This window comes from Lytechinus variegatus, chromosome 6 (assembly GCF_018143015.1).
Source record: "Lytechinus variegatus isolate NC3 chromosome 6, Lvar_3.0, whole genome shotgun sequence".
Taxonomy (NCBI): Eukaryota; Metazoa; Echinodermata; class Echinoidea; order Temnopleuroida; family Toxopneustidae; genus Lytechinus; species Lytechinus variegatus.
In genome coordinates this window covers 20814497-20831091 of record NC_054745.1, presented here as the reverse complement: position 1 = coordinate 20831091, position 16595 = coordinate 20814497, and the positions used below count along the sequence as shown (strand labels likewise).

At 33.3% G+C, this 16595-nt stretch overlaps 1 protein-coding gene across 1 annotated transcript; it reads left to right on the top strand.

The window, feature by feature from the left end:
• The first annotated feature begins 998 nt into the window (after window positions 1–998).
• On the top strand, window positions 999–9969 carry LOC121417630. The gene is made up of 5 exons (XM_041611367.1): window positions 999–1160; window positions 7000–7035; window positions 7569–7874; window positions 9272–9449; window positions 9861–9969. The coding sequence occupies exons 1-5, from the start codon at window positions 1076–1078 to the stop codon at window positions 9967–9969; spliced, it is 714 nt and encodes a 237-aa protein (XP_041467301.1). The 5' UTR covers window positions 999–1075.
• The last annotated feature ends 6626 nt before the right edge of the window (window positions 9970–16595 follow it).

The window sequence follows — 16595 nt, the reverse complement described above, 5'->3', positions numbered from 1 at the left end:
ACGGACCACATCGTCAATAAATATAAAAAAAAGAAGAGGTCCTAGGATCGAGCCTTGTGGAACTCCAATGGAAAGTGAACGTTCATTTGATATAGTTTGTCTTATTGAAACTTGTTGTTACCTATTCGTAAGATAGGACTTAAACCAAGATAATGAGCCATCAGACAAACCTAATTTCTTCAGCTTTGCTAACATAATTGATGAGTCAACTGTATCAAATGCTCGTTTTAGATCAATAAAAATGGCACCAATGATTTTACCATCGTCAATAGCACGTATCCAGGTATCGGTTAATGCAGCAAGTGCTGTGGGAGTACTGTGACCCGGTCTAAATCCAAATTGAGATTTCGATATCACATTATTAGAAACGAGATAATCATAAAGCTGCCGATGTACGATTTTCTCTAAGACTTTACTAAGAATTGGGAGCATGGAAATAGGGCGATAATTGGGTATTGCACTGATGTCGCCTTTTTTATATAAAGGAAGAACTTTGGCATGTTTTCTAATCATCCGGGTAAGTGCCAGACGATAAAGACAAGTTTATTAACTGAGTGATGCTGGGGACTATGACATCACCAGAAGATTTTATAAGTTTAACACTTATTTCATCAATACCGGTAGACTTAGCTAAATCCAAATTGGTTATAATCTTCTTAACGGAATCAGATTCAACAACATCAAATTCAAAAGTATTATCAGAGGTAGAATTATTTTTGTCAAAATGAAAATTTGATGGATTAAAACTACCGTGTATAGTGTCATAGTTGTCAGTGATAAAAAGTGAATTCCCCGCAAGTATCATATCTATTTTCAGATTTATATGATAAACATACATTCCCATACAAGTTTGCATATCTGTCATAAAACAAATTTGGCATTGTATTACCGCCTTCTTGGACTCCATTTTATGATGGTCTATTCAACAAGCAGTTTCTTCGGGGTCATTTTCATTGTCGTCTTGCAAACACCACCCGAACTTATTCGTTGATACACGGTAGAACGGTCTAGTGGAACTTGAATAATATTTGCTGTTAGTTATATTTCGGGATAAAGCATTATTAAACAACCAATAATGGCAGATTGCGGAAAGGGTTGCCAAAACTGTTGTCACGGTATTTGCTATTTTCTGTTAATAGCCACCATTATCGTGTTAAGTGGTAAGCTACCAACAACATATCATTATTATTGTTATTAACATTTTAGTGCTGTCGCAGGCATGATTATACCTATATTACTAAACAAATTGTATTTCTTATCTGTCTATTACAGTTATGGGCGCGCTTTTTGTGTATCCCAAAATGCATTCTTTTTCATGATTGCGTACAGTTCGCTTTTATCATCATTTTCTATGAATGGTGCCTCGCTCCACATATTAGTTGATGATAGGCGTATATGCTGATTTTTATCATTTTAATTATTTTGTTATCAATAATTCTACTTTGATCGATGAACAGGCTTCGTCCTACAACATCGTTGGAGTAAACTAAACTAACTAAACTATCTATGTTATTATTATTATTACTTTTATTATTACTATATGTTTGGCCTCAATGTTTGGTGCATGCCTGGGAGGTGAAAAGCGAACTGAATCACTATGACACACAGGTCTCTCCTCCCGATGTAATCCTTTTCTGTTTACAGTCACCTTTTCTGTGCTTGAAAGCTCTATGATTATTATTATCATCATTATCATTATCATCATTATTATCATTATTACTATTATTATTGTTATTATTATCATTTTATAATTACTATCATTATTATTATTATTATTATCATCATCATTATTATTATTGTTATTATTATCATTATTTTAATTATTATTAATATAATTATCATTATTATTATCATTATTATCATTATCATCATTATTATTATTATTATTTTTATCATTTTTATTATTATTATTATTATTATTATTATCATCATCATTACTATTGTAATTTTGATTATTATTTTGAAGTCATACCTGCACAACACTAATCAAATAATGCGAGGGCAATGAATTCCGGCACCAACCCTCCACTCCTCGAAAAAATGAAATAGATGAAAATTTCCTACTCTCTGAGAAGCAAAGTCGACAAGATCTCGCTTCATACGCCTTTCCTTAAGTAAACCTCATTAAACCGAGACATGTGCGTACTTGCTTGTTGGCTTGTGAGATTAATTCAAATTAGTCACATCGTATTTGGAATTCAACGGTCTGAAAGCAGAATCATAAAAAAGAAGAAAACATCTTGTGGAGGCCCTTGGGACTGTTTTCACAGAGCTTTCACGACTTATGTTAACGATCACTGGAACAGGTTGTCGGGATCTAGTTCCTATTCTCAACTATTTTATTTCTCACCATTTGGTTAGAATGTGATCTCTGCAGATGAAGATTCCTATTATTGACAAATATTTGAATGATATTTCTCTCAAATTTAAATTATAATGATTACAGGAAAATAGGTCTATATTGTTGATTAATACAAAGAACGATGCGGGCTATCCCGTTAATACAAAGATAGGTTCCAAGTCAACACTGTAAACGCACGAACACGATGTAAGCATACACACTCTTGTGAATATAAAACATACACACATAAGCGAGCAAGTCGTAAAATTTTCCAGTATTCATAGTGTGTTCAGAGAAGTTCACAGTGTCTTCAGTCTGTTTACAGTGTGTTCATAGTGTTACAGTGTGTTCGCGTTGTGTGTTCAAGACAATAGCCAGTGTTATGATAACATACTGCCTGAAGCGGTAAAAACAAATTGGTGCAAAGACTGCACCCTAGGTGAATCCCACTTTCAATCTCTTGCTTTACGCTTTCATCGGCTGGTAAAATCTATGCCTTGCTCGCTTATTTGTGTATGTTTTGTGTTCACTATGTGTTCAAAGTGTGTTTAGATTGTATTCACGATGTATAAAGAGAATATGCACAGCGTTTTCACTCTATTTACAGTGTGTTCATAGTGTTACAGTGCATAAACATTGTGACCACAGTGTGTTTTATTTACAAGGTGTTCACGGTGTGTTCAGAGTGTGTTCACAGTATGTTCAGAGTGTGTTCATTGTGTATTTACATACACAGTGCAAACGCACTGTTCAACCTGGTTAACTCTACACTCTATTTACAGTGTGTACATAGTGTTACAGTGTATAAACAGTGTGACCACAGTGTGTTTACAAGGTGTTCACGGTGTGTTCATATAGTGTTACAGTGTATAAATGATATTATCGCAGTGTGTACACAGTAAGTTTACACTATGTTTACGGTGTGTTCACAGTTTATTCACAGTATGTTGACAGTGTGTTCACTGACTTACCCCCCTAGTGCAGACGCATTATTCAACCTGGTTTACTGTGTGAACAGATAAGGTATTAAACTTTCAACAAAATGTTCAAAATTAAAGTAGAAATGTTCAATTATAAGAATGCATTGCTTAAGATTTTAACATTGTTGTTTAAATCTTAAAAACATTTTGTTTAAATGCTCTTTCAAAGAAGAACCTGAAGTTCAACTGGTAAATAAAGTTGTACAAAAGTTATGCGCTTTGTGTATTTGATGTTTTCACTTGCAGTATCTCATATGAAGATATGATTGACATTTAAAATATACCGAAATGTTATAATGTGAATAAGAAAGGGCACAGTGTCACACAGTGTGATCACAGTGCGTTCACATTTGAACTGTAGCAAATCAGATGACAATCGTTGTTTCAAGAAGCAGATTAGCAATCAGTCATAATATTTCAAAACTTGTTATTGATCTAGGGACCGATGCCTGTCCTGCCATATATGCAATTACTACGGATGAAATTGAAATTAAGTAATTATAATAAACAACCACAAAGTGCATACAATCACACCTATCCTATTCTGATTTATACTTTTCATTGATGTTGTTTCTTATATGACAAGTTTAGGCCGGATTTGCTCCTACCGAATGTCTTGTATTTTCTTACACTGAATTTGTTAGTATCCTTAAAATGAACTGTTATGTTTAGTATATTTTCTTGATCATAATTTAACCAAACATGAACATTGATTGCAGTCATAAATATGTTGCAAATATTTGTTCTCTAATTATTACTCCTGGAAAGCAGCATCCAATATCATTTTGTACTGATCTTTCGTATCGCCAGTGGATGTTTTTCATGTAAATTTAAGTATATGTATTGTATGTTATGCAAGGCCTCCTAGTAAAACAGTATTGTAATTACTGATAGGGCTACCCTGTTAAATAAAGACTAATTTAATAAATAAAAATAGACTTAAAAGTGATCGCAAGTTTCTTAGAACGCCCCATTATTAGAGACTTTTAGTTCTTTAATTCTGTAAGTTGTTCACCGGGGCCTGTTGCATGAAATAAAAACTCTGGCATTTTTTAAAATATTTTTATCAATGGCATAATTTTGTTTGCCAAAGTTTTTGTTTATTTGCCAGGGATGTTTTTATGGCAAAAGTTCTGTACAACAGGCACTCTGACAACAGGCCTCGATCCATTGTTTACATAAATACATTTGATCAGTGGCGGACCGTGACCAGGAGGAGACAAAGCATGGGGGGGCACAGCATTGTTCACAGACAATGCAGTGCCCCCCCCCCCAATGCTTGGTCTTCTCCGGGTCACGGTCCGCTACTGCATTTGAATGTATTACGAATTTCGTTATTTCCTTAATATTTTTTTTTACATAGGCCTCAAAGGTGAGGAATTAGTACGAGGTCAAATCCATCGACATTGATTTGCCTCATAGTAGAGGAAAATTGTATGCAAGCATAATGTGTAACGAGGCGTTTTGCGGTCATAAAGCAAGGCAGCTGCAGGGTTATTACAAAAATATCGAATATCATGTAAACAGCTTTATGGATTTATTGAGGATAAAGTGCGTGTGTAGGCCTATGCATACATTTAGCATTATGCTGCACCCCAGTAATGGGACCAATTCTTTTGTATTCAAATTTGAATTGAAACAGCTAAAGTATTATTCATTGTATGTATAAGAAATAATTTGTTGAATTTAGGCAATTTGTTTATAATTTTGGGGTCGACCCCGCTCGCTTTTAATTCGTGTTTCACCATCATTCCCTCAAAACTCTGGGATTTCAATTGTTATGTGATAGGGTGTGACCAATCTAAGTCTGAAATAGATGAAATTCCTGAAGATTTTTTTTTATTTTAAGGTATTTCAATGCTAATATTTAAAGGTAAACAACGTTGATTTGAATCAATAGAAAAAATCCAACAATTACAACACTGAAAATTTCATAAAAATTGGAAGTAAAAGCAGAAAGTTATGATATGTTAATAAAGTTTGGCTTTTTTCCATAAAATATTTATATAAACAAGTCAAATAAATAAACGGGCAAATGAGAGAGTCGATGAATGAAATATTTTATCAAAATAACATAATATTGAGAGATAAATATTCAAGAAATGGATATTATGAAACACTATGGAACAATTCGAAATTTATTGTGAATTTTGGTTTTTAAAGTTTGAGACCATTTTCATCTTTGTTGAAAAAAAATTGAATGCTATGACATATTATGTCCTAGCAGATGTTGCGGTCTGAATGTTGTAAAGACTAAACTAAAAACACTAAAAATACCCAACTTGTAGAGGAATCAACCTATGAATTGATTTGAATAATGATATTAAACCAATTAAAACTCTAGATAAGTTTTAAAAACTTCTGAAAGTTGATTTTTTATTTTTCAGTTTGAAAATCCTGTAGGTCATTATGATTTATAATTATCATTGCTGCTAGTTTATTTCCCCTATATTAGCCCATTATTTTTGCATTGTATTTTAATGTTTTTTGTTGTTTACTCTTTATGTATGCCTTATGTTTTGTATTTAATTGACCGATTGAAAGAAATTGTATTGAATTGATTTGAAAGGCTATAAAGAAGGAAATCACTAATCACTATGCTGGATAAGGACGCCGGTGTGTGTGTGTGTAGGCCCTACATGTACATGTGCGCGTGTGTGGGTGTAGGTGAGAGTGGGTCTGTGTGTGTGTGTATGTGTATGTGTTTTGTTGATAAAAAAGTGTGTGTGTAGGGGGTGGAATTTTTTTGCAGACGTCACGTGTGTCGATCAGATATGATTATTTACGTCTGGGAACGACCTTCAACGTCACCATCCGAAAGACATGACAAGGGTTTGAACTTCTGTATCAATTCGAACTCCCCCCGCATAGCTCGGATTACACTCCACAGAATTTTTCTATGTTTACTTTCATGGCGCACAAAGCACAGTTTGGTAGCTAAAGTGATGGCGCTCTTCAATATCTCCAGCAAAATCGTATCTATACGTGATCTCCAGATCACGTTCATGTGGATGTGTAGGGGAGTGTGATGGGGGGAGGGGGGGGGGGGTAGGCGAGTGTGTAGGGACGTTTTAGGCCATATAATCTTCCTATACTTAACCATTAAAACAATCCATTGTCCATTTCTTTTATTTTCTTTCTTGTACAATATGCAAAAGAGATTATTCTATTCCTGTTAAAGAAAAAAAGGTCATCGTTAACAAAATCTGATTATTTGTTGATTGATATATTTCTGTTTTCACATTGTTAAGTAAGAGAAATTGGGCAGTTATATTTGATTTGTAATAATTATGAAAATTTGTTTGTAATCTTATTGATACTGATATATTTCTTTATTTAGTATACATGTACAATCATGAATTGTGATTGTAAACTTATTGATTTGAAAGAGGAAGAAAATAAAATATTGTTTAAAACAAAAAGTACGTGCCTGTCCATCACAATTAGGACTTCAGGGGAGCGTTTCATCAATATTTTCATCCGACAAGTTGTCAGATCTGACATCTTTCCATGATTTTGATTGGCTAAGAGGCACTATTCCTATGGTAACTGTCGGATAAAATGGGACTTGTCGGATAAAACGTCCGACAATTCCTTTCATGAAACGCCCCCCAGAAGTGAATGTAGGATGAATGTTCTAAGAATTAATAATTGTTTTATATGTTCTTTGTTTTGCAGTGTTCCTATATCTTTGCATTAACCCGTTGGATCCAAGTAAGTATACAGTAATATGTCAATTCGGATTAGATATTTATTTGATTATTACTACGTAATATTTTGCTTTTCATTGGGGTATTGGGGGGGGGGGGGGCTGTTGCTTTGTTAGGTATATATTCGGCATATATTAAATTATTGGTCCATAATTAATACGTTTATATTATTCATTAGGCCTATGATTAACACATTTATTGTATTCATTGGGCCTATAATTAATACATTTTGTGCATTAGGTCTTTTATTCATTGGTCATAATCAATGCCTTCATTTTATTCATAAACTCTATACTCAATTCCATTCTCATTCATTAGGCCTATTATAGACATACAATTAATACTTTCATTTTGTTAATAAGTCCTATAATTAGCACTTTTATTTCATTTAAAAGGTCCACATTTATTTTATCCATTAGGCCTATGGTTAATTCATTCGCTTTTTTCATAAGGCCTGTGATTAATTCCTTTTTTCAATTTGGCCTTTGATTAATATTTGCTATGATTAATTCTCAATTTTTTCCTCCACAATTCAAGCCTTGCCACGACTGTCAACTCGCCCTCGAATTGAGAACGTAACTTCCTCAACAATCGAGATAGAATGGAATAAAGATTACACCGGCGATGGCCCCGTATGCGGTTACAACGTCGAACTCAAACCGCCGACATCGACGGAGTGGACGAGTGTCGGTTTCGTTGCCTACGATGCCGATGCAGACGTCTTCGGGTTCACAGTTGATAGACTTGTCCACGATGCCCTCTACGCCATAAATGTTAGAATCCTCCACTGTTCGGGTGTGGAAGGAGGTAGAAGCGCAGAAGTCAGCCAGACAACAAATATGAGTGAGTTTCATGGCCGTCGGAGCAAAGTCGGATTGTCCTTTTTTTTCAAGTGGGACATCTATTGTTGCGCCCCAAAATGCAAAATGGAAAAGATAATCCTTTGCTTGACACCCATGGGGAGTTGATAAAATTGCATTAAATTTAGATCTAGTCTATGCACCGCCCCTTCTTTACCCCCCAACTTTAAATTTACATTCAATTTTCACCAATTAGCGGATATAATTATTTTGTTTGACAAATTTAGTCTACCCCCAAAAAATATAAAATTGCATTAAATCTAGAAATCGTCCTTTGCACCTCCCCTTCCTTTACCCCATTTAAATTTACATTTTTATTTCACCAATTAGCAGATATAATTATTTTGTTTGACAAGATAAGTCTTCCCCCAAAAAAGAAATATTTCGAGATAACGTCAGTAGTCCTCTTTCATTTATGCACTTCCTCGCTAACAAAAAGATCCTGTATAATCAGGATAAGAACTTGTATAATGGCACTCAGTTACGCCTGAGCTGAAATATTTAAAATAAAATGACAAATTTCATACAAGAACGTTTGAATAAAAAATGCATTAAATTGAAAAGATGGTCCCTAACATAATGACCAATGAATTATTAATCAGTGATAGTGAAGCGTCTTTCCTGGACAAACGTTGTAAACCTATATTTGAGATAATCATAATGCCATTCTGCATGATACAAAGTGAGCGACACTGAAAAAGTCACATGAATCAGACAGATAATCAATCAACTAATCGATTGATCGGTCAATCATTCAATCAATCAATCAATCAATCAATCAATCAATCAATCAAATTAGTCATCTATTTATCAATTATTGTTTATTTTATCATGTCATTTTAAATATATTTAACCTGGGTAGCCCACTCAGTAATAAAGTGATCTATCGTAGAGCCCTGCGATTTCATTCAGTCTATCAAACAATCCGTCCATCTTTCAGTCAATCGATCTAATCAATGAATTAATCAATTAATTAGTCAGTCAGTCAATCAAATTCTCAATTTATACATAAATCAATCAAGCAATCAATCACAAATAAATGAATCAATTCATCAATCAATCAATCAATCAACCAATAAACCAATCAATCAATCCACCAATCAATCAATTAATCATCAATCTATAAATCAATAAACCAATCAATCAATCGATCATTCAATCAAATAATCAATCATACAATCAATCAATCAATCTGTCAATCAATCAATCAATCAATCAAATAATCAATCAATCAATCAATCATTTAATCAATCAATCAATCAAATAATCAATCATTTAATCAATTGATCTGTCAATCAATCAACCAATCAATCAATCAGTCTTTCTATCAATCAGCTGTTATACGAGATCAGATGTTTTACGGACTTTTTACCTACCCAGGACCTCAAACACAGCCCCCATCCCAACAGCCGTCCACGGGCGAGCCATGTCCACCAGAGAACTGCACAGATTGCCCCACTGACCCTGATGCAGGGGAACGGGAATGGAGACGGAATTTTCTTATCGCGGTTCCAATCTTGTCAATCGTCGTTGTTCTGGAATTTCTTCTTTTTATCGGGTACGTGTCAAATTCTAATTCGCATTGTAGACTTCTACAATAGACATTGATAATGGCCCCCAAGATTGTCCCGAGAGGTGCTGCATGCATTATTCACCACAATCAGCACCCCTGGAAATGTGGCAGAAATGCTAAATAGCAGATATGTAAGGAAAATTATCTAAATTTTGTAGTGAAAACTTCTTTTTTCTCTTGTAAAAGTTTTCCTTGATCGAAAACACCTTATCACCACCTTTATTGTTTAGTTGTTTCAGTGACCCCCCCCCCTTTTTTTTGCTTATCAAATTTAAACCAGCAGCCCCAGGGCCCTATAACCCTATGTGTAAAATGTTAATTATTTCTGCTGACATGTTGGTTTATGCCTGATTTCGCATGTTAACATTACGTTCCTTTAAATATTTGTATTACCAGTGAAAGGGCAAAGTTTTCCGGAAGTGATGATAAAGTTTCAGGTCATTCATGGTGTATTGACGCCCTCTATGTTTCTTGCTTTGACCTAGTCAACAATGAAAGCTTTTAGAAAAAAAACCCAAAGACAAACAAGTGAACGATCGAAAAAACAACAACAACAACGTTAGCATAAACACTAATCGCAATTTTTAATTTTCTCTCCGTGCAAAAAACCCCAATAATAAGTACTACTACTACTACTACATCTATTAATACTTGTAGGAATAATAATTATAATGATAATGATAACATTTATAACACTAACGATAGTAATAATAATGATAGTAATGATAATAACAATGATATAAGAATCGCTGTTCGTTACTTTTCTAATGTGTTCCTTTCAATATTAGTTAATATAATGCCATCTATATTTATGCTCCGTCCTGCGGGGATATTTTAAACCTCAATTATATACCTATCGTCTCATTAAAATTTAGATTCTGTGTATTTCTTCATAGCTTTTTTCTCTTCAAAATTATGTGTTCGTCCCTTTTACCGTTTCGTATCTGCAGTTGCTGTATTCACGTGTTTAAAGGAGGAAAACCACAAGCTGTTGTACATTAAGAGACAGTCTGACTACACCATCCAGATCAACAACTAGGAAAATGGACCACCACGGAAGGGGGGGGGGTGGGAGGGGCGATCTTCACCTTTTTTTTAACAATTGTACAAATATATATATAAATATATATATTTATATATATATATAGTCAAATGCTGTCGTACTGTTTGAGGTTAATGGTGGCACTTTCTGGATATTTCTACCTAATTGAAAATCTTATATATATTGCTATATAAACATGGTAAATAGCTTAATATATACCTATTTATTACAAACTAAATAAAAAGTTATATACTTATGTCGTTATATGAATAAACTATAAACGTAAAATAGACATATTGCAACCTATCAACCGAAATGAAAAGTTGCACCTGGAAATACTACATTCCAATAGAAAATGTACAACTTTGCACCTTGGAAGTGTAGGCCTACACTATGTATATAATAATAAGTTAACCCATATTTTTAACCGGAAAAGGTTCCATTGGTCATAACGTTGCACCCTAAAACAAAGGAGCCGAAATCTAGGAATTAATAATGAATGTGTTTTTTCTTCCAAAAAACAGCATTCAATTAAATTTTAATTCAATGTATTTTCCACATAGTTAGTAAAAGCATACAATATCAATACAATGAATACATACAAGTATAAATAGTTACAATAAATTACATTAAAAAAGACAGAACATCAAAATGTGGGGGGGATTGACAAAGGCCATATGGGCCTATCAAGGTCAATCCCCAATGAAAAAAATGGAATACATGAAATATATATGAGAAAAAAAGATACTTGACCTCAAAACCCCAGACAAAGCAAAATAAAGTAAAAGACGGATAAAGGGGAGGGACAGGAGAATATAATATATTTTATATTTCCGTTTGAAAGACAGGAGTGTGGAGGAATGTTTGAGTTCATTTGATAAAGAATTTCAAAGTTTGGGTCCGACATAATGAATAGTGTTTCGTCAAAATGTGTATTTAAAATTTTGAATAAAGAGATCATTAGCTTGTCTGGTTTGACTACCGGTGATTTATTTTGTACAAAACATGAGGTGATTGGAATAAGAATAAAGAAATATAGCAGTTTGTTGATTATTAATTTGATCTATAGTGAGTATTTTATATTTGGAAAAAAATGGTGCTGTATACAAGGTCTAGAGTTTGTGATAATTCTTATTGCACGTTTTTGGAAGCATTCTTAATCTACTCATAATTATGTCAATTAGAACAATTTCCCCCCAAAATATTACAATACTTAAGGTAAAATCATTGTATAATACAGATTTAGAAGAATATTCAAAGGATATATAAGTTTAAGTCTGTTCATGACACCTAATGTTTTTGCTACTTTACAAGACACGCTGTTAATATGTTCTTTCAAAGTTAATTTATCATCTATGTTAACCCCCCACACAATTTTTTCTAAACTAAAATTAACAATAGAATATTACAACCATTGATACTTACATTATTTTTATTTTTAGGCTGGAATAACAAAACAATTTTTTTTTATCAAGATTTGCTAAAAAAATCCCATTAATTTACCTTAAATATTTCAGTAAAGAATGTGTTATTTAACGTCTTTACGTTGTCCCTGTTAACAATAAATTTGTGTCATCTGCAAAAACAGTTGGTTTAAGTATATCACTTGCATATCAAATATCATTAATGTATAAACGAAAAAGTAACGGGCCCAATACTGGTCCCTGGGGTACGCCTAAAGAAATTGATTTTATTTCAGAGGATACATTATCAATTGATACATACTAGACTTTATTACTTAAATAACTTACACACCAATCCAAGCAAGAACATCTAATTCCATAGAATTTCAGTTTTTGATTGATGCAATCAAACGCCTTTGATAAATCTAAAGATATTCCGATAAAAAATTACTTCTTTTCAAATGTTTCAGAAATAGTATTCATAAAATCAAGTAATGCCATATACGAAGAATATTTTTTCCTAAAACAATATGTCTATTATATATAATATTATTACTACATAAACAAGTTTTGCAAAGATCTTAGAAAATGTAGAGAGTACTGATATTGGACGGTAGTTATTTAATACACATTTATCCCCTTTCTTGTAGACAGGAATATCTTTCGCTAACTTAAGCTTACTTGGAAAAATCCCGTTTTGTAAAGAACAATTAAAAATATTGCACAAAGGTTTTACAAATAATAAAAAGTTTTTTAATAATGTCAAAGTCTATTATTTCATATCAAGGACTTTTACTAGATTTTAGATGTCTTACGATTTCAAGTATTTCATGACATTCAATTGGATTTATAAGTAACCCTGGAAAGAGATTCTGTACAACTGGTAATGTTCTTTCAATGTCATTCCCAACATAAAAAAAGTAATTAAATTCATTTACAATAGTATTGTCAAAAAATTGTACTTCGTTAATCTTTAAACATAGAGAATGCAACTTATTCTGAATATGATTAATTATTTCCCAAATTGTTTGTTGTTGTATTGGTACGAGATTTCTTTAAACATATCAAAATATTATTCTCTCTTGTGTGTATTCCACGAGTTACTATATTTCTATAAGTACAGTAAGCATTTTTTCGATGTGTTGTTGGGTTTTTAAGGTACTTCCTACAATGTTTTTTAATCATTTTCATTAATCCTGAATCAAACCAGTTTTTTTATTAGATATATTTTGTTGACTGTTTGGAGAGGAGAACATTCATTCTAAATACTAGTAAGACTCAACATAAATGCATCAAACTGGCGATTCAACAACCATATTCCAGTCAAAAATTTGCTATTTAGTACAAAATTTAGAAGTATTTACATCATTAATTTTATAACACGCTTATATCTTACATTATTTTTAATGTTGCACAATGATTTAAGGGGAAAACTATTAAATTTAGAAAAGGTAAAAATAGGCAGGTGATCGCTCATCTCACTTAAAATTATGCCAGGGCCAGTACCAAGGTTGTTTTCAGGCCTGTTTGTAAATACATTTTCAATTTCACAGAATTGTCGGTAAATCCGTGTTGGTTTGGAATTAACGGCGTAATAGAAAATGTAAATATAAAATCAATAAATTTATCAGTATCATTATTTCATTGTGGGATTCTATAAATCAACATTGAAATCACCAATCAATTGGCATTCCTTTTGCTCTTGTGATATTTTATGGAGCGATGGCTCAACAAAGTTAAAATAAAATCAGTGACAGGTTGAGAAGGTCGAGAATTAAGCTTTTTCTTTAACATGATACTGTATATCTTCTCATAACTTTCCATGAATGATTTAACATTTGGTATTACATTATATTGAGTTAATCATAATTTTGAATTCATATTTGTCATTGTTGTTGTGTAATATTGATTATTTGTTAATTCCATTAGTATTTGCACTCTGTTTATGAATTTGTCAATACAGCTGTTACAAGCTGCAATCACATGTTTTAATAAATATTGAATCTTGAATAAGTTTATTGCGTGTCTTGAGCTGGTACCTTCTAAAGACTATTGGCTTTAAAGTGGAATCAACCCACCCCACTCCCCCCAAACAGTGTTTTTGGAGGAAAAAAATGACAAGTTGATAGGTGAAAGTTTGAACAATATCAGACAAATAATAAGAAAGTTATGAACTTTTAGAAGTTGTAACAATCGGTAATCAATATACCAAAATGGAGATTTCATATCGTCCGCATGTGTGATGTCATAATGATGTAAGGCAAGGACTACACACTAAGAAAAATAAAGTCAACTTTGCACCTGGGAGAACCTCTAAGGTGCAACTTTGTAACTTTTTTAAAATGTGCAACTTTGCACCTCTCTGAAAGGTGCAGAATGGCGCCCCAAAGGTTCTTCTTTGCACCTTCAAGAGAAGTTCAAAGTTGTACCTTTCCAAAACGATACAAAGCTGCACCGTAAAGGTACTCCCGGTGTAACATCTAGTCTGCACCTTTTAAGGTTGAACCTATAAATGTTACACGGGCCTAATCACAACTGGCAGGCAAAAGATATTCATTCGACCCAACAAAATTGCTCAATTTTCAAAATTTGATATTGCTGATTGACAAAAATGAATGAATATGACTGACAATCTAACACTGATTCTAGGGAGGGTGCCTACTGAACTTACTTTTTCCGAATTGGAAAGATATATCACCACTATCATGACTATGGAACTATATTTTTTACTGGCGGTAGAATTAGGGTCATTTTACTCTCTCAAGTGAGGAATTTGTTGTTGTTGTTGTTTTAGCTTATACAACAACAACAACAACAACAAATTCATCACTTGAGAAAGTAAAATTTAATCCCGTCAGGTGTAGTCTTCATAAATGCTGATTTATTTTTAAAATGAGCCGGTCGAGGTACGCTTTTCTGGTCAGATATGGAATGTCAGACATTTATCCTATCCACTGGTAGTAAACATTCAACCCTCGAATTTCTTCCTTATTTTTTATGAATTCTTTTTAAGTGCCACTTTAACACACGAGTCTATGGGAAATGAATTAGGCCTGTGAGCCCTTAAGACGGCCACGGATCCAACTTGCTTCGGTTTTTCCTATCCCGGTGTCACCGTGCCCGGCCGTCCACTTTTCATCTGTTTGGCCAAATTTTCAGGTAGTTACGGAGTTCTTCTGCGATGCACATAGAGTCAGTGATTTTAACTCTACCTTTAATTCTGCAATATTGATTGGCCAAAACAGGAAAGAAATGGTGGACACGTGTGTATGGTGTAACACAGTTATAATGGCAACGTTTGGTTCCCCGTACAAGGATTTACAAGAAAGCTTATTGAAACACTTGAAATAAAAATCTTTGCCAAATGACCTGATTCCCCAAATAAAACTAAAAACATGCTTGTCCGATATCATTCAAACTGTCACAATTCTGTTTTTATTTATTACTCTCTTTTTCAAACACAACATTTTGGCCCGTATTCTGAAGTCGGGTTTAACTTAAACTCAGGTTGAAGTTGTGGCTTAAGGGGGCTTAAGTATGAATAGCCAATTACCTAAATCACGAACAGTAGAGATATCATATTTCAGCTCACTTGGCTCTCAAATCATTCATTATTGTCTCGGAAGAATAAATAGATGACTGTCTTCACCATCGTTGAATCAGGAAAGAGCATAGTAAACATAAGAAACATACGACTTAATAAGAATTTTGACACTTTTGACCTCCCATAATTTCAGCACGGCGTAAGACCATGCATGGTCAAAGTTAAACCTGACTTCAGAATACGGGCCTCTATGTCTAAGGTTGGATTCTCCTTTAAAGTGAGAGTGAACAGACCAACGTTCGTTGGTGTCTCCCAACAAATGTTATTAATAGCTATAACTATTAATAATTCAGAGAAGAAATGCCTAACATTTAATATTCTTATCAATAAATTGTTTATTTAACAAGCGCATTGGCCAAAATGTTAAACCAATAAACAAATAAAGAATAAATTAATAAATCTTTTGAATCTAATTTCGAAAAGAAATCTAATTTTCAAAATATATTCTTCAAATATTTACAGTAATCGAGCACTCTAATACAAACGAGGATATCCCGGGCCAGATTAAAAAAAATACTCCGCAAAGAAAAAAAAACACACAATAATTACCCCAAATCTGAGCTTATAAGGCAGTGCTTCTCATTTTTTCTTCACTAGAGGACCACTTTGACTCTCAGATTTTCGAGGACCACCAACCAAAACTTTAAGAAACGCCAATTCTTATGGAAAATATTGTTTCTAGAAATTTGAACACAAAGCTCTCAAGCACATTCGAAACAAACAGTTTGAGAACTTATCTGCATTCGCAAATATCCGGTAAATGGGCGACAATAACTATGCATGAGGTTCACATTAAAGTTCAATCGAGTGCTTTCGTTTTGTTTGACCCACGTAGAAGGATCGGACATACCATGTTCGGGCTATCGTTTGAAAAGCGCTGAGCTCAGGTGTTACCGTTTCTGGGTCATACAAAATGTTGAACAAACAAAAACAAAGCATCTAGGAAAGCTATTGTTGACTTTCACTAAAAGAGCACTGGTACACATGAATGACCTTTATGGCATTATCATTCTGTCCAACAGCAAATGATATATATTAGCCCATTTTTCTTTTAATATTTTTATACATCCACATACATTAAA

Excerpts from the sequence above, each read along its gene's own strand:
- LOC121417630 (XM_041611367.1), top strand. The coding sequence starts at position 1,076 with ATGGCAGATTGCGGAAAGGGTTGCCAAAACTGTTGTCACGGTATTTGC. Across the intron at positions 7,875-9,271 it reads CAGCCAGACAACAAATATGA|GACCTCAAACACAGCCCCCA; the intron begins GTGAGTTTCATG and ends TTACCTACCCAG. Across the intron at positions 9,450-9,860 it reads GAATTTCTTCTTTTTATCGG|TGAAAGGGCAAAGTTTTCCG; the intron begins GTACGTGTCAAA and ends TTGTATTACCAG.